The 18,828-nt window shown below is 40.1% G+C and overlaps 1 protein-coding gene across 4 annotated transcripts; it reads left to right on the plus strand.

Annotated features, from left to right (window-relative positions):
• The first annotated feature begins 266 nt into the window (after window positions 1-266).
• LOC102304163 (von Willebrand factor A domain-containing protein 5A) lies at window positions 267-18,560 on the plus strand. Of its 4 annotated transcripts, none has more exons than XM_042216390.1 (23): window positions 267-285; window positions 2,347-2,394; window positions 2,484-2,686; window positions 2,775-2,997; window positions 3,309-3,475; window positions 3,551-3,665; window positions 3,808-3,956; window positions 4,047-4,135; window positions 4,221-4,377; window positions 5,697-5,776; window positions 5,866-5,980; window positions 6,129-6,287; window positions 6,373-6,476; window positions 7,769-7,983; window positions 10,406-10,447; window positions 10,665-10,724; window positions 11,073-11,114; window positions 13,296-13,325; window positions 13,689-13,730; window positions 14,742-14,885; window positions 15,175-15,320; window positions 17,535-17,658; window positions 17,745-18,560. In XM_042216390.1, the coding sequence occupies exons 2-23, from the start codon at window positions 2,352-2,354 to the stop codon at window positions 17,822-17,824; spliced, it is 2,529 nt and encodes an 842-aa protein (XP_042072324.1). In that variant the 5' UTR covers window positions 267-285; window positions 2,347-2,351; the 3' UTR covers window positions 17,825-18,560. The 4 variants fall into 4 exon arrangements, with proteins under 4 accessions (XP_042072324.1, XP_042072326.1, XP_042072325.1 ...); XM_042216392.1 differs by having other exon boundaries at window positions 14,742-14,873; XM_042216391.1 differs by having other exon boundaries at window positions 4,221-4,365.
• Window positions 18,561-18,828: the final 268 nt, after the last annotated feature.

An 18,828-nucleotide genomic window follows, 5' to 3' on the forward strand; every position in this document is an offset into this window, starting at 1 on the left:
CGTAAACATACCATTACAGACATATCTGAAACCGAACTGGAACTCTTAAACTCACTACTATCGTTAAAGCTTTTAATGTGTAAAGATAAAGTTGATAAGTTAATTTCCTGTTAGGGCATCTGTGAAGCCTCGCTCACTAAATGATCTCATTGGAGGGATGCAGCAGAAAGCCTCTGACGTCACCGGAGTAGAACTGCGTGCGCGTATTGTAGACGCATAAGCTTGAACTTCACACACATACTACAGATCGGTGCTTATCGGACACACAAATCCCTCTATTCAAAGGTATGCTTTTCTCCAATTCATTGTAACTTTTCTTTAGACGTTGTAACCTGACGCACTTCATAAAAAACGCCGTAAGAAGTGTGCTGACAGGAGCTGTATACAGATGCAGTCTGTATTTTCCTTTTTATTTACTGCCAGAATAATATCAAAACTTGTTCTGAGTCCAAAAAAAAATCTCAACCAGGGCTGCTGCAGTAGGCGGTGAAACGTAACGAGTTTGGGTACCTCATATTTCAGTGGCGAGAAACACAATTTGTTGTCTTTTCAAGCTAAATCGCGATGCTGTGGCCCAGTTAAACACGTTAATGCAGGGGTTAGCAACCTTTAAGACCCAAATAAACCCAAAATTTTTTTACCTGGTTAATGTGTGTGGCGGGGCGTGGTTTGCAGCGCCGCTGCAGGGGAGACGGACGCACCTGAGCTGCAACCAATCACGCCTCGCCGCCTTAACGTCTGTGCTATCTATGCTGTTGTGTTGGTATGTGTCGGGCTGTGAGCTGAAAAGCTACAGCCGGCTGTGCGTGAAAAGTGGTCAATAAAGAGATGCTGAAAAGCATGTTCATGCAAACATCATCGGGTCTGCCTGATATGTTTACAATGGGACTTCTACTCCTGAACCTCTGCGCACAGCGTCTGCAAATCGGGGCTGTATGAAGTCACTTTAATCTTTACCAGGACTGTAAGCTGTCATCTGTGAGGCATGAGCGGTGTTTGTTTGTAACATAGTTACAGAGATATGCAAGCAGTTTCTTGAGCGTTTCTGTAAAAATAACAATCAATAAATTTGCATCATTTGCAAAAATCTTCTCACCTGTACTTAACCTTTTGTTTTTTTCTAACTCATCAGCCTGTCAATTAGACATCATCCCTGCTATATTTGTTGTTGGGGGAAAGTCAGAGATGATATAAATAGTTAAGTAAAAAAAAATAAGCTAGGTTAGACATCTACATTATTGTAAATTATCCATCTTGATTTTTAGCACTTCTGATGATACGCTGTAACAGAAGTAAATCCTCTCTGGTGTCCCAGAACTTCCATTTGTCCAGCATATAAGATGACACAAAGCTGCTGCCATAAACACACACATTACTGGGAATATAGTTACTCAAAGATGACAAACTGGGGAAAAAAGAGATGGAAGCCCTGACTAAAACAAACAAAGAGGAAGAAGACCATGAATCAACCACACAATGTGCCATTGGATCCAGGCTTCTGTTCTGTAAAACTAGACTAACAGAAACCAAAACCAGGAGTAACGGTAACTCTCAACTCAACCTATACTTGATAAATAAAACTATTAAAGGAACAGAAAGATGAAACCGATGCTGATGGATTTTAGGTAGATGGAGAGGACCGAAACACCAGTTGGCGACCCCCATGTTGTGCTGTCTTCATGAGTGCCCACATTCAGCACTAAGAATAAATCACAGATGTGAGAGAGCAGGTTAATGAAGGTGACAATATAAACACAACAAGACGATGACCGGACCGATGCTCTCACGCCGCACATAGCAGCGCCCCAAACTTAATGCATGACCTGATGTGTATGATCGTGAAACATTAAGTCTGCTCCTAAACAGGGTGTCATTTCTAGCTTTGGACTTTATTTGGATTTAAGCTACAAATTAAGGTCATACAGTCATCCTTATTTTTAATAAAAATTGTGGGAAAAGTAAAAAAAAAAGAAGGTTTAAATTACAAGTGAAAGACATGAACATGCCTTCATTTTATCTACTCCAATTCTGTCTGCTAAAGTTACAGCCAAAAGTTCATCCCCTACTTCCAGTTTATTTAAAGTTCAGCTGCCAGATGTTGAAAAAATTTATAGAGAAAAGGCTCTTGGATGCTTAATTGTTTTCTTTAAAACTTTGCAAAGCTTTTAAATCCTTATATTACGTAACTATTCCCTAGTTCTAGATTTAGATCTTAACTGTTCCTCAGTCAGATCCTCCTAACTATCATTGTCATCTGTTAGTTATTTGGCTTCTGGAGCCAAAATGAAAGCAACACTAAATTCTTTTATTTGGAGTAAATCTCTGTGGTGGTTGTCTCTTGCACAGGAACAATGGTGAGAGCCTGTGGTCTGCTAACTGCCCAAAAGGAACCAGGTAAAAAGTTGATGAAAATCCAAAATGGGCAGGAGACTAAACTAATTTTGATTTAATCAAAAACAATGTTGGATGTTTTGTTTTCTTAGTTCCTCTGAAGAGCATTGAGGTGGAGCTGGAGGTGAGGGACCATGTGGCTACAGTGGTCTCCACTCTGAACTACGAGAACAAGGAGGACAAACCATTAGAGGCTGTTTTTGTCTTCCCTCTGCCTGGAGATGCTGCTGTCTGTCATTTCAGTGCTCAGATTGGACAGACACAGATTGTAGCTGAGGTGAAGGAGAAACAGAAGGTGAGCTGGACAGTAAATATAACCTGATTATAAGTGAGCTTCAAAATAAACACAGTGAATGTCACTGACATGTGTCACCTGTCTTCAGGCTCGTGAGGAGTATGATGATGCTCTGAGCTCGGGTCAGCAGGCCTTCCTATTGGAGGAGAGTGATCAGAGTCCAGATATATTCTCTCTGAGTGTGGGCAGTCTGCCTCCAGGAGAGAGCGCCTCCATCAGGTTGGAGTACGTGACTGAGCTGGCTGTGCAGGCTGATGATGGTCTGAGGTTCTGTCTGCCTGCTGTGCTCAACCCTCGATACCAGCCTCAGGGTAGGAACACTTCAAAATACTTGGACCAGAAATGGTTAAACCATATTAGGTCTTGAACCAACCTCACAACAGTGACAGAACACAATATATGGCAGAAAAAGCATCAAAGTTCAACTTTATTTTCTCGAAGAAAAGATACCACATAACACTGTGACTGTCAAACATATTTATCAGATTAGAAAAAATGTAAAAGACTTGTGCCAGCCTTGTACCTAATTTCCCTGAAACCTTTAATTGGACCAGATGTTTTTAGAAGCTTTAAATTTATATAGCCTATGTTACAGCATATTTCTACCTGATGTTGTGTGCAGGTAGTGAAGGTGCAGGTGTCCAGGTGACTTCTGTTCCAGCCTCTCTGGTGCCCTACAGTCTGTCTTTTTCTGCCCGAGTGTCCTCTCCTCGTCCAATCTCTAAAGTAGAGTCCAACTGTTCCCTGGACCCTCTCCAGTACCTCAACACTGATCAAACCCAGGCCACGGTAGGTAGAGTGCTGCTGTGTCTGCTCGGTGTACTTATTACTGAGAATAAATATGAATGTGTTTGTGGTGTGCAGGTCAAGCTGGCTGCAGGACACAAGTTTGACAGAGATGTTGAACTGCTGATTTATTACAAAGATGCCCACCAGCCCACTGCTGTGGTGGAGGCAGGACAGGCCTCTGCTGAGCCGGGTGAGTGGAAATGATAGGAGTAGTTGGTTTTCAAAGACAGATTTTTAATATCCCCATTCTTTCACTCAAAAGTTTGAATATGTATGAAAAAACCACTGAAAAGCAAATTTATATAAACTTTTTTCTGTCTGTTATTTTTCAGGCTCTCTGATGGGTGATTCAGTGGTGATGGTGAGTCTGTACCCTGAGTTTCCCCAGTCTGTGACGTCTTCAGTGGCTTCATGTGGAGAGTTTGTGTTGTTAATGGATCGATCTGGAAGTATGAGTAATTCTCGCATCAGCAGTGCCAGGGTATCCATAATATACTTACTCATAAACTCTTTAGTTTCAAATTGTTCCTCTCACACAGTGGCCTCACTATATTTTCAATGTTCTCTTAAGGATACTCTGCTGCTCCTGTTGAAGAGCTTACCAATGGGCTGCTATTTCAATATTTACAGTTTTGGGTCCAGATATGAACACATCTTCCCGTGAGTCTCTTCCAGCCCAACAAAGGTCCTTTTGTCCTTGACATGAAATACGTGCATGTTTGTATTGGTATTTGTGTGATGGCAGTAAGAGTGTGGAGTACAGCCAGCAGACCATGGAGGAGGCTCTAAAGACAGTTGTGCAGATGGAAGCTAATCTTGGAGGAACAGAGATGCTGCAGCCCCTCAAACATATTTACAGCCAGCCCTGCATTCCCAATCAGCCTCGACAGGTAACACACCAGGTTAGGTTCAAACTTTCAGAGGGAGCTCAGCTCCCAAACATAATTTCATCCATACAGTTTCTTGTGATTAATATTAATGAAATATGCTTTTGCAAATGTCATCAACTGTTACCTTCTAAAGCAGCCTAACTGGTACGATGATCTATTCAGAGTGAATAATCAGAGATTTCTATCTAATCCACCCGTTGAAGCAAACTGGTAATAGCGTTGTTTTATATTAATTCATACAAACCCTCCCTTTATGATGCAGACTCAGCATTATATACCCCAATTTCACGAGTGGATAATAGATTTGTATTCCCTCACATGAATGTAATGACAGCCATCCTGTTCACCATGTTTAGATTGGTATGAATCCTGTAAAATGGACCCTTGTGCACCTCTTCCACCTCTGGCTGGAGCAGCTTCCCCACGTGGCTCCTCCACTGCTCTCGGCTGAGAAGTTTGCGGACACAGTAGTTGCTCTGTGGCACTCCTCCGCGGGGCCGATATGAGCGCAGACACCGCGCCGGGCACTAGCCGCTCCCGCCCGAGGAGCAGGGATGGGTGTGGCAGCAGGCTGCATCTTGGTTGTTCGCACCCTGCTGCATGCCTGCCGCTGGGGAAGCTGGTGGGGGTGTTGGTGGTGTCGGTCAGAACTGGATTAGAGCTGCCAGATTCGCAATCCTTTGTGTGCTGCAGTCAATCCAGTACCGGAGTTCTTTCTGCTTACGCTTCCTGGTTTCTGCACCACTGTGGCAAGAATGAGGCATGATGCAACCACGATTCTGCATTCTGAAACATCTTACTTTATTCAACGGTTGCTTTTTGTACAACTCTGCTCAGCTTCCCAGCTGCCAGCCACACGTACACAACAACAATACAACAGGACTTCACACCGCGCTTAAGCTGGGCAGGCGTGATTGCGATGCCACGCAGATAGGTCCACCTTCGCTGCTGTGGCACCGCCAGCCACGCCCTGCCAGAGTGCTCTGATGGAAATTTCTTTGAGCGCCCCCCAAAAGAGTCCAAACTCAACTATCTAACACACACACACAGTATGTTTGACTTCAGAAGACATTTCACTGACTTGAAAAAACTGAATAATAGCTGAATAATATAAACATGTTGTACATATGTCTCTTACCTCTGTGACATTATCATACTACCCTTCTTCCATCTTCTTAAGTACTATATTTTGAGTTCATATTAACCGTACATTGTTCTTTGCACATTACCATTAAAACAATTTGTGTTTCTGAACCTAACTCAGCTCTCAGAACAAGCTGTGTGTTTCTGGGTCTGATGTTCTGCCCTTATGTGCCAACTCTCCTCTCTAGCTGTTTGTCTTTACTGATGGAGAGGTGTGGGACACCAAAGAAGTGATAGATCTGGTGAAGAGGAACTCAGATTCTCACAGGTGAAACCACAAAAACACAAGTACGTCTACACAATTACAGAATGTCCAACATGTCCTTTATGCACTTAAAGAAAACTGTTGTATTGCAGGTGTTTCTCTTTTGGGATTGGGGAAGGGGCCAGCTCTGCTCTCATCAATGGGATGGCCAAAGAAGGAGGAGGTCACGCTCAGTTCATCACAGACACTGACAGGATGCAAGCAAAAGTAAGACATTTAACACAATTAGAAGTCAAGCTAAACATTGCTGCAGCAGCAGCAGCAGCAGATCCATATTTGTGATCAGACCTGCAGTGAGTAAAATGTCTGTTCCAGCTGTTTGTGTATATTTGGAGAGTTTTTCATTATTTTTCAGGTGATGCAGTCGCTGCGATTTGCTCTGCAGCCGGCTGTGGTCGACATCTCAGTCACATGGGATTTACCAAAGGAAGTGTCTGTCACTGTCCTCTCTCCACCAATCACAGCACTTTTTCCAGGTCAAAGGTCACTGATTTATGCCCAGCTCAGTGGACAGGTAGGAGCAGCAGCCTCTCATGTTGTTGTTTAGATATTTGATGACAGTAATTAACGTGACTTCTGACCCTGTGGTTTTGTGTCAGAGCTCAGAGGCAGCAGAGGGCTGTGTGACGGTGAAGTACAGCCTGGCAGGTCATCCCTCTGAGAACCAGCTGCACTTCAGTCTCAGACCTGCAGAGGACACTGGGTAAAACAGAGTTTTGATATAAACAGCACTGTTCTGTGGATCATGACTTTAGACTTAAAGTTGCTAAGTGTGAAACATATGACACTATCCAGTTAATCCCTCCCATGTTCTATTTCTAACCTCTTTTACTTGACCTTGACGATCATGTCAATGAGGTCATAAATAACTTATAAATTCAAATTTTATTTGTTCCATACACAGTACAACATGTAGTGAAATACTTGTGTTTGAGCTGCGGACAGGCTGCAGACGTAGCCGCTCCATCCCCGGGCTTTGTTTTAACATGGGGGTCTAGCCAGGACCCTTACTGGATACCGGATACTGGAGTTTATTTTCAGGAGGGAAGATGTTATCAGAACTAGTGTGTAATCGGGACTTTGCATAGATGCTTAAAGCTCTTATTGCAGTGCCAAAACTTTGTCTCTGTCCTAAAACTCCTCCCTCTGTCTTCACGCTGACTGTTTAGAGGTGAACCCCACTTATTGTTCCACTTATTGCTGTGCCATTAGCAAATGTTGGTGCGCAGCTGTGTTTATTATGTTTATTTTCATGAATGGTCAGATGGTCCTCACATTGAATTATGGGAGAGCATTTTCTCCTCCCTTTCTGTAAAGGATGGTCCAGTGTATCCTCTGCTCAAGGAAGCAATAAAAGAAGCATTGAAGCGCCATTCCTTAGTACTTACAGAATTGAGCAGCTGTTATTATGGTCGCTTTGCCGATATTTCAGTCATGTCTCTCAGTTAAGAACCTTCCAAAGCAAAATTAACTTTTGGAACGTATCTATTGCCTCAGTCTGTTTTTGTCCTTTGTCAGAGCATCAGCTCACTTTCCCTTCCTGTCTCTTAGCTCCAGTGCTTCTTACTGTAAGTATTAGTTCCCAGTTTAGGTTTCGGTAGTTTATAGCTTTCCGTTTCCTTTTGTACTTTATGTTCCACATTTCATCAGTTTCACCTTCAGTTTAATAAAAGGCTCGCATGTTGAATTTAGGTCCTAATAGAGGCCTCCTGTCCATATACTGCACAGTGCAACGAGTGGAAAATAATTATATCGTTTTATCTGTTTTCACTTGAAATGCCACCATGAGCTTCTGTTCTGTGGACTGAGATTTCCACTAGGAGATTTTCTCTTGGTGTGAGCATTTGTCACCATTCATGTTATCACTGTGATTCTTATATAAAGCAGTGGGTTTATCTCCATCTATGTTTGACCTTAGAAAGCATACAATATAATAAAAACAGAGAAGTCACTGGTAAACAGCTGTAGTAAAACTATGTCCGTACTTCTTTACAGATTAACAGTCCACAAGTTGGGTGCTCGGACTCTGATTCGTTCCCTGGAGGAGGGAGAACACAGAGGATGGCAAGACACAAAAGTGAAGGAGAAGGTGGTGCAGCTCAGTGTCCAATCGGGAATAAGCAGTTCACTGACTGCCTTCATTGCTGTCTTCAATAACAATGGCGAGGCGATTCAAGGACCTCTTCTGCACAAAAATATTTTAAAACATGGTGAGTTTTTAAAAGCAAGAACTAAAACTTTCACCCACAACTCTGAAGATCAAAATTACGGTGCATGAATAAAGGGAGTGCAGTGATTAAAAATAGTTTTATAAGATGACTTGAAAACAAGCTCATTAAACTAAAAACCAAAATATTAAGGGGGGAAAAAACCCACTGGTCAACACTGACAGTGTACCAAATAAAGGATGGCCAGCTAGAGGTCTATATACTGTGGGGCCCATTCAGGAGGCAGCTGAATGGGTTTGCAGAGAGGGCAGACTGAACAAGGGACTAAATAGATGAATGAAAAACATATAAAACAGCAATGACATCCAAATGTCATTCCGACTGGTGACGTGTAGTCGGATGGTAACAAAGACAGAGAAGGTAGTCAGAACAGACACGATTGAACTGCCAGAAACTACTTTGGAATCTCACAGGCAAATGGGAACCATCAAGAGGCCTCTAGAAGACACCGAGGGTAAGGCAAGTCCTGAGGAGTATGCTAAATGAGAAGAACAAGATCTGGGAATCAACACCTGCAAGAAAGCTCCTTATCATGCATGGGGTTTCAGCCCAAGTCCAGCATCCTGAAACTTTTCGCTAAGCGAAAGGAAGCGGGCCAAGGACTGGTGAGTGTCAGAACCACTATCCAGGATGAAAAAAAAAAAAGAGCCATGAGTATATCAGGAAGATGACCACAACTGATCACGTACATAGGGAATACTCCAGGCAGCAGAAACCTGAGAAAGAAAAGGAGGAAAAAGAGGAACCATCATGGAAGTATAGGTCCATGCAGGGCAAGTAGCACTGACAGATAGAAGAAGTGACTGATATCGAGAAATCCGAACAGTGGCTGGACAAAACTGAACTGAAAGACTAATCATGGCAACACAAGATTCATAATGGCTGGAGTCTACCACACCAGGCAAGACCCCAGGTGTAGGTTATGCAAAGTTTTCCCAGAGACCTTCCAGCACGTAATTGCAGGGTTTAAGATGCTAGCAGGCGGGGCTTACAAGGAAGACCATAACCAAGTTGCCGGCATAGTATAGAGGAATATCTGCGCCGAGTATGGCCTGGAAGTTGACTTCAAAATGGGTGGTTGAGAGAGACCAGACTAAGATCCTGTGGGACCAGATACAGATGGACAAACTCACTTGGTGATGGCTAACCAATCAGACCTAGTAGTGCTAGAAAAGAAGAGGAAAACCAGCCATAGTGATAGATGTAACTATACCAATCAATAGCAAAATCAGGCAGAAGGAAACTCAAGAAAGTCGAGAAATACAAATGGCTGAGAGAGGAGCTTTAGAAGATTTGGAGGTTGAAGACAACAGTGGTCCCAGTGGTAACTGGAGCATTTGGAAGTGACTTCCAAACTGGTTGACTTGCTCCAGGAGATCCCAGGATTGACATCTGAGATCTTAACAGATATCTACTCACACATTTTTTGGGGGGTCAGAAATATAAATTAACACAATACTGTCCGTGCTATGGAAAAAGAATTTGTCACAATATAAACAGGCAATAGAGCAACAACCCTCACAATCTCTGTGATCCAGGACCTTCTAATTACTCAAATTATAAAATGTTGAAAAACATCAGTTGTTTGATGCTAAATGTTTTACTGCCATAATTTTAGTTAATGTATTTTATTTTGCATTACGCATATTTTATGTCAATAGGACATTTATTTTAGAAATTCTCATGTAGGCTCTATGAGATGCACACCCATTTTGAAGCATGAGCATGGCAAGTTGAAGCCGGGAATGTTAAAGGTTTCTTAAAAGTATCTGTACAGTGCTCATTTCAGCCTCTAAACATGGGTCAGCCCGCGAGGTATGTTTTATGTCATATAGATCATTTTATGTCTCTATTGTACCTGTTTTACTATCTCATTGAATGTTAGGGTTTTTTTTAGTTTGATGGTAGCGTAGTTTGTGATCAAGGTGATGCTGTAACAATATCAACCCAAGATTGTACAACTCGCATAAAAGTCAACTTCATGCCATCAGTAAAAAGAACTCTTTACTGACTTTAAGAAGAGGTGGAAGTCACGATATCCAAACATCCATCTAACCATTAAAAAAGATTCAATGGACCTGATCTATGAAAGCATTAACCATTAACTAGCCTGTAAACACTGAATAAACCAATAATTCTGTTGCAAAGTTAACATGATTGGAACTGAAATATGAAACATGTTTTTATACACTGTTTCTATAACTTTTTGTGATATTTTAAATATTGTTAAATGGCACTTATTAAATCACAGTTTGCAAAAAGCCCCACTTTGTTGACATTTTAATCAGCTTCATTTTATTCGTACATTTTACAACCGACTGTTATGATTGATGGTATGATGTTTAACTTAATGTGTTTACCGTCCATCTTTAGGATCTAAAAATGCCTTCTTTTCTTGCTACAGATTACGTTGATTGCACTCTGAGTTCTTACCAGGATTATGAAGGTAAGCAAGTAGCTAAATACGGCAGATATTGTTTCTCTAAACTTTTGATATTTTAAATATTACTGAAAAAGTTGTACCTTTGGTTATGAATCATTGTGCATAAAAAAAAAACAGTGATTTATAACACTTTGAACATTTTTATGAATACATTTTAAACTGTTGTCATGATTTTAGTTTTAGATTTCTTTATAATTTCTTTCCCTCCCCTCTCTTTTAGATCTCCAAGAGCCTTCCGTTCTTACCATGGATTACATGTATGCTGATCAGGAATCTTATGGCAAGCTAAGTTTTGTTTGTTTTTATTTCTCTAAATGCTGGTGAACACTGAACAAACCAACATTTCTGTGGCACAGTTACTGCTGAACCCATTTGCAACATTAATGAAAAGAATTGTTACTATACATTTTTGTGATACTTTAAATCTTACTGAAAGTTGCACTGTTGTAATGAGTTATAAATCACAGTGTGTGAAAAGAAAAACGTTTTTGACATTTTGAACATTTTAACAAGCTTATTATTGTAAATAAATTTTAAACTGATTGCTGTGATTCATAGTATGAGGCTTAGCGTAATGTCTTTAACTTCTCGCTTTTGGATCTGAAAATGCCTTTCTTAATTGCAACAGATTACGTTGGTTGCACCCTGAATCCTTATCAGAATTGTGAAGGTAAGTAAATGGCTAATTATAGCACAACATTCATAAATAGATTTCTATAAATGGAATAACTGCCTGTAAACACTGACCGAACCAATATTCCTGTGGGACAGTCGGTATTTAACTGGTTTGCAGCTTTATTGTGAAAAGCTGTTCCTCTAAATTACGGTAATGTTACTGAAGAACCTGCAGCCTTGTAATGGCATATGAATCACTGTATAAAAAAAAAAATAATAATAATCACACTATTTTGATATTTTAATAACCTTTTTATTATAAGAACATGCTAAACTGATCATTGCCATTGGTGGTACAAAATTTAGTTGTAATGTCGTCACTTCTCCCTTCGTTTTGTGCCTGGAAAAACCTTCTTTAGTTACTGCAGATTACAGTCGTTTCATGCTAAAGTGTTCTTGGACTACTTCTACAAGGGAGTCATAGATAGATTGATAGATAACTCATAACATTATTACTCCCTACCTAATATTGTGTTGGTCCCCCATTTCCTATAAAACAGTCCTGACAGTCCAGTTCCCGGATGGTATACTGGGGTATCTGGTCTTACATCCCAGTCTCAGGGAACAGAAGCACAACATAAGGGTTAACCCTCAAGGTGGAGTTTTATTGCTACCAAAACTAACAGTGCTAACTCTGGGGTGAACAAAGGCTAAAATAATAAACAAAACAAGCTATTCCAAAAGAGCTGTGGGTAGTGACCGAAAGAACGAGATCGCGGATACAAGCGGCAGAAATGAGCTTCCTCCGAAGGGTGGCTGGCCTCTCCCTTAGAGATAGGGTGAGAAGTTCGGCCATCCGGGAGGGGCTCAGAGTAGAGCAGCTGCTGCTCCACATCAAAAGGAGCCAGCTGAGGTGGTTTGGGCATCTGACAAGGATGCCCCCTGGGCGCCTCCTGGGTGAGGTGTTCCAGGCATGTCCCACCGGGAGGAGGCCCCGGGGCAGACCCAGGACACGCTGGAGAGATTATATCTCTCGGCTGGCCTGGGAACGCCTTGGTATTCCCCCGGATAAGCTGGAGGAGGTGGCTGGGGAGAGGGAGGTCTGGGCCTCTTTGCTTAGGCTGCTGCCCCCGCTAAAGCGGATGAAGATGGATGGATGGATGGATTCCAAAAGAAGCTGCTACCTAAACCCTGCATGAAACAAAAGCCAAATAAAAGACAACCACTACCCTAACTCCCTAATTTAATGAACAAGGGAAAAGGTAAAGAAAACAATTAGGCAGTTCATCCCTTCTGCTTTAGTGCTTATTTAGTGGAAAAGAGTATTTACAACACTGTTTACAAAACTTGACGGTTCTCTGAAGACACGCACAAAAATTTGTCACAGAGGGTTTGGAGGCCAACGACAGGTCTGTGTAATTATTTTTGTGCCACTGTTCTGAGCACATGTAAAAAAAATTTGCAAGTACAAATTTCTCCTCAAAATGCAACATTTTGAGGAGAAATTTATTTTGAGCGAAGAAAAACGAAATTTGAGCGAACAAAATTCTTCTTCTTTGCTATTATCCATATGCACACACAATAACAGCCCCTCTCGCTCGATTGATAACGACACCACATATTTGCAAAAGTGTTCTAACATTTTTGGAGATGCCCGTTACCCACCAGCTGACTGCACAGCTGGAGTGGCCATTGGCCGATAGTGATTTTTTGTTTTTATGTTTGTTTGTTTTTGTAACAATATAAACTATGAAGGTGGTGGATTTGCAAAGTGGTCATGATGGACTCTGGACTCAGGGATCCATATCCTGCTGAATGAGACTGTAGTCATTGGAGTTTCTTTTTTTTTCTTGCCTTGATTGACCTGATCTATTATTTAAGAATAAAAAACAAAAAGCTGAATGAGAAAGAACAACACATGATTTTCTATAAAAGAACAACATAACTGCCTGGAAACACATGAAAAAATAAATGCTATTTAACTTGTTTGGGTCTTAAAAAACAAACAAAACAAACAAAATGCTGTTCCTCTACATTTTTGTGATATTTTAAATATTACTGAAGAACATACACACTTGGAATGAGTTATGAATCACTGTGTGTAAAAGCCCCACATTTAAAATTTTTATTATAAATACCTTTTAAACTGATTTTTATGATTCATTATGAGATTTTTAGTTATGTCTTCCCTTACCCTCTTTTATATATCTCAAAGAACCTTCCTTTCTTGCCATAGGTTACATGGATGCTGATCAGGAATCTGGTGGTAGGCAAAAAGCTAACCTTTTTGTTGGTTTGTTTTGGTTTGTTTTTCTTCTCTAAATGCTGGTAAACACTGAACAAACCAACATTTCTTTGTGATACAAATACTATGCTATTCATTTGCAATTTACATATAAAATGTTGCCCCTATAAATCTTTGCGACACATTAAATCCTGTGGAAAAAAGTTGCACTGTTGTAAGGAATCACAGTGTGTTAAAATGTTCACTTTTTTTTTTTTTTTTTTTTTTTACAATTTTGAACATTTAACAAGCTTATTTATTTTAAGTTTTTAAGTTTTAAATGGATTGTTGCGATTCATGGCATGAAGCTTAGCTTAATGTCTTTACCTTCTTTGTTTTCCACAGATTACATGGATTGCGCACTGCCTCTTGATCAGGATTATGAAAGTGAGCAAAAATTCTAAATAAAACAGAAACACAGATGTGTGTTTATGTTCTGTAATTAGAGTGACTGCCTGTAAGCACTGAACAAAACATTTCTGTAGCACAGTTACTGTTTAACTTTTTTGCAACTTTAACGTGAAAAGTTAATTCTTTTTTGTGATATTTTGAATCCTGCTAAAGAACTTGTGCCTTTGAAATTAGTCATTAAACAGTGTAAAAAGCCACACATTTAAATATTTTCAGGTATTTCAACAATCTTATATTATTATAGTATAACATTATAGTTATTAAGTTGAAGTCTTGAAGACACAAAGGTTTCAGTTATTCTAAAATTATGTTTAACTTACTTATCTCAATCAGAAGACATGCCCTGTGCTAAAGTTAAATTTAAAAGCTAAATGCTATAATAGGGGTGTTTTTTCTTTTTTTTTTATGAATACATGGCTGTAAACACTGAAATAACTACCGCCTTTTTGTGGAACAGTTGACATTTGCCTTTTCCTTTGTAGTCATTAACAATTTGCCCATGTTAAGTAGTACTTAAGGTGAATCATTTTATTACCATAAAAATCCCGTTTTTAGTAGTTTCATTTCTTAATTCTCATGTCAGAAACATTTACTATTTATTTTAAAACCTTGAAGTGAAAAAGTGTTTTTAGTGTTGTGACACATCTTTTAAAAAAGAAAAGAAAAACGGAACAATGAAAAAAATAACCTTTCCAAAGAAATTGTCCTACATTACAAGTTACAAACCATTACACTGGGTGACAGTTTACTTAGTTAAGACCCCCACATTACGTGGAATTGGAGGGCTTTTATTTGCCTTGTTTTAGACAGGCATTGTTGCCCATGGTCATGGATGTGGATTTCTGTTTATTGTGGAGGAATGAACTTAATCAAATGTTCATCATTTTAAAGGAAGCTTGTATCAAAACACCAAAATCCGATGTATTATGCATTTAATAACAGTAAATTGATCTATATCAGGGTTTTGTTTATCTGTTCTCTCACCAGCTTGTAGCTACAAACCTAGAAATAAGTCTGACAGCAAGACAGGGGTATTTACTCAGATGAAGAAGATACTAAGTGACTTTTGGAAATCTTGTAAGACGGTGGCTGATGGCGCTCTAAAATCTGTGTCTGAAGGTAATGCTAGATGTAAGTAGATAAATCCAATAAACTATCAGCTTCCATCATTTACAGAATGTCAGACATTTGTAGTTGGCTCATCACATGTATGTGTAGTGTGTGCTAGTGGATTAGGAAAAAGAAAATAATAATATGAAAATATAGTCAACAAAAACTTGAATGAGGCATTTAAATATATTACAAATGTTTCAAAGTTTATGGTGGTTTATGGATCGCTTTATATTGTAGACTTTTTATGTCTTCACATGTAGAATAATTATAATCAGGTCCAGCTTTTGTTTCATCTTTGGTTTTTCAGCTTCTGTGTCTGAGCAGCAAACCAGAGATCCTTTGCTGCAGTTAGTCTCCCTCCAGGAGGCAACTGGCAAATGGTTGCTTGATCCAGCTCTGCCTACTGCACTGGGAAAGACGAACGAGGAGGTGGAGAAGTCAAAGCCAGTATTGGTGGGTTGCTGTAAATTTAAATCATTACATAAAGTGATAATATAAGATTTCATAGTATGAAACCTAATTAAAAATGTTCATATATAACACAAAGTTTTTGGGTGCCGTCATGGAAGGGACTGTACCTGGAGACATTGTGAAAGGAGTGATTGGGGGGAATGGCCTGTTTGCTCTAAATGAGAATGATGTTTTGTTATTGGACTTCTGTACTAGGTACAGGTTGGCCAACCAAACAATATGTTTTAGTGTAAGGTTGATTGTAAGTGTACTTTGTGCCAGAGCAAAAGGTCAGTGGTTGATTTTGTTTTTGTATCTGATCAGAGGCAGTATGTCTTGCACACTTTGGTGGAGAGCAATGCTGTCAACTGACCGCCTAATGGTGAGTCGGACTAGATGGCAGGGAGGACTGCTAGACAGTCCTAGAAAACCTAAATGGGTAAAGAGGGAGGTTTTGGACCTCCCACGGGATGCAAGAGTAATGAGAGAGGCTGTAAAGGTTAAGGAGTAGGCTTTCTAGACTGGGTTGGCCCAGGGATACTCCCGAAGCAGGTATTGTGGGACCAAATGGGGTGGCTTCAACAGTTGAACAGAACTTCAAGCAAAAACCTGGGTGTGGGATGAGTTCAGAGAAGCTATGGAGGAGGACTTTTGGCAGGCATCAAAGAAGGTCTGTCAAGCTATCTCAGTACTCAGGAGGGAAAAGCTGGGTTTGGCCCAAGCCATGTTTAGTTGGGGAGGAGAACTGCTGTCCCGTGGAGGAAAAGGCATGTTGAGGAACTCTAAAACCCAAGCAAAACGTTCCATATGAAGGAAGGAGAGCCTGAACACTTGGGGTAAGTCTCACCGGTTACACTTGCAGACGGTCACCAGGATTGTTGAGAAGCAGGAGGAAGGGTTACCTATATGTGTTTTTAATGTTGGGACAGTGCCTGTGGAGTGGCAGTCCAGAGTGGTGGTTCTCATTTTATTATTATTATAAGAAATTATTGGGGTATTATGCTGCTTAGCCTCCCAGGGAAAACTTAATTCAGGGTATTTTGAAAAGATGTTCCGTCCAATCATTGAACAGGAGGAGGAGCAGGAAGGTTGCTTGTTGTTTTCGATCCTATTCTAAAATTTCAAGAAGGACATCTGCTTTGGGAATCTCAGAATGACATCTGTTTTTTTGCAAATTATATATATATATATATATATATATATATCAACCAACATAATCTGTCGCAATTAAGTGATATATGTGGTTCTGTATGCTTCATTGGAGCGTGACCTTCTGTGTTACATTAGCACACATCTATTCCATTCAACCACTGATACTTTTCACTTCTCATATCCCATGCTTGTTATTTCCTTTTTTTGAATAAAGTAATGATTAGCAACACAATCTGTCTTGTCTTCCCTCTGTCATTTGCCATGGGCCAGCTTGTGACAGTATCCACTGGAGCAATTTGTCACAGTTTGAAATGGTTGGTATGAGAGTCAGCACCTCCAAGTCTGAAGTCATGATTCTTTGTTGGAAAGTGGTGGAATGTTTCCTGGATTCTTGTGGTTAAGAGAAATGTGAGCCAAAACGTGAATCTTTCAATTATCCAGTCCATTTACATCCCAGCCCTCACCTATGATCATGAAATATGTGTAATGACCATAGAATAAGGTCATGACTGCACACGCAGCTGAATTAAGTTTGCTCCGTAGGGCTCAGTCTTATAGATGGGGTGAGAAGCTCTGACATGTAGACAAATCTTGAACTAGAACTGCTGTTCCTCCATCTCAGACAGAGTAGGTCGAGGTAATTTAGTCATCTGTAAGGATGCTTCCTGGGCGCCTTCCTTTGTGAATATTTAGAGCATGACCAAAAGGGAAGAGTCCCCGGGAATCTGCTGGAGAAATTATATTCCTTGTCTGGTCCTGGAATGCACTTGGATCTCCCAGAAGGAACTGGAAAATATATGGATTAGTCTGCTGCCACTATGACCTACTTCAGATGAGCATAACATAAAGATGGATATAACTATAACATAAACAAATTACATTGAAGTGAGCAAATGGAGCAAAAAATATTTATTATCAGTCAAAAAAGTATTTCAGTGCCTTCTTTCAGATTATTTATGTTTTCAAAGTGGTAGGAAACAAGATCATAATCATTGGGTAGCATTTTCCATGTGAAGGATTGTGTTCTGTCTATATCATTTGATTTTGTTTGATTTGGTGAATTAGGCCAACAAGGAAATTTGGGCTACCATTCTGGCTCTGATCTGGCTTCATGGTTTAAAGATGGATTCAAAGAATGAGTGGGATCTTCTGGCTATGAAGGCTGCCTCATGGCTCCGTGCTCAGAATGGTAGTAACCCTTATGAAAGTGCTAAAGTGCTTTTTAACACTGGTTGATGCCACACTCAGCTGTCTTTCTTTGTTTTGTGTTTTCAGCACCGTGGGTGACAGAGTGTGTGGAAGCTGCAAATTTACTGTTGGGTTGCAGCGTGATGAAAGAAGCTCTGGGACTCTGAGGGATTTCTTATGAACCCTTTTCCAATAGTACCTACTTGATTTGGGTCAGCACGGCTCAACTCTGTTTTTAGCCTTTTCCATTAAGTGATAGTATCTGGTAGTGGATAGTTTTTTAGTACCTCCTCAGCCGGGGTTCCAAGCGATCCATGCAAGTAGAAAATGTGACATCAACAGACTGCGTGCCACAAATTGCTTGGTCAGAGGTGTCACTCGATGAATCATGAGAGCGTCTCTTTAATGACTAACCAACTAAACTGTCATTTTTGAAACCTAACAACAAGGGCAATGGCTACACTAAAGACAACACTGTGATCACTGACTCTGCCAAAAAGCCACAGACTGAGCAACAGGTATAACACTACCTTTCTTGTGGCGTTCGTGTCACATACAAATGATATTACAGTCATGCCTGCTTACCTGATGAATGGTTGTTGTCTGCCACTAATTTTAGTATATCACCTTTGTGATTCATTTTAATACTTTGGTTCAAAAATGTCGTGCAGAGAAAGGGACACTCCAAAACAAACAACAAACACATCTCCCACTACTGTCCAAGTTGCGGCATTTTTTTATTTACTTAGTCAGTTATTAGTTATCGGTGCAAAATCTCCACGTACTGACAAGTACTGTAATTCTATGAATACATCGAGAAGTTAAACAAGAGAAACTGTATGCAGGTGGATTATGGCAGTTCTGTTTTTACAATAATAAAAATCAATAATCAGCAAGTAAAACCTTGATTTGTGACTTTTATTCTATTTCATTATTTATTTTTTAAATCCTGTCTGGCAGCTTTGCAATCAGAATTGTGATCTGAATGCATTTTTGCCTTATTTTTTAATAACATTAAACTTTTAGATATATGCTACTATAGTAGCATAGGGCCACTGAAGGTAGAAAAAAATAAAGGGGAAGGCTGTGTGTGTGTGTCAGTTATTTTTTTGTGCAGTGGTTTTTATGCACTGGTTTATCTGGTAGGTATTAAATATTATAAATATTTAAA

This window comes from Haplochromis burtoni, unplaced genomic scaffold (genome assembly GCF_018398535.1).
Source record: "Haplochromis burtoni strain Fernald_Lab_line unplaced genomic scaffold, NCSU_Asbu1 Contig_1036, whole genome shotgun sequence".
Classification (NCBI taxonomy): domain Eukaryota; kingdom Metazoa; phylum Chordata; class Actinopteri; order Cichliformes; family Cichlidae; genus Haplochromis; species Haplochromis burtoni.

Excerpts from the sequence above, each read along its gene's own strand:
- LOC102304163 (XM_042216390.1), top strand. The coding sequence starts at position 2,352 with ATGGTGAGAGCCTGTGGTCTGCTAACTGCCCAAAAGGAACCAG. Across the intron at positions 6,288-6,372 it reads ATGCCCAGCTCAGTGGACAG|AGCTCAGAGGCAGCAGAGGG; the intron begins GTAGGAGCAGCA and ends GTTTTGTGTCAG. Across the intron at positions 6,477-7,768 it reads AGACCTGCAGAGGACACTGG|ATTAACAGTCCACAAGTTGG; the intron begins GTAAAACAGAGT and ends ACTTCTTTACAG.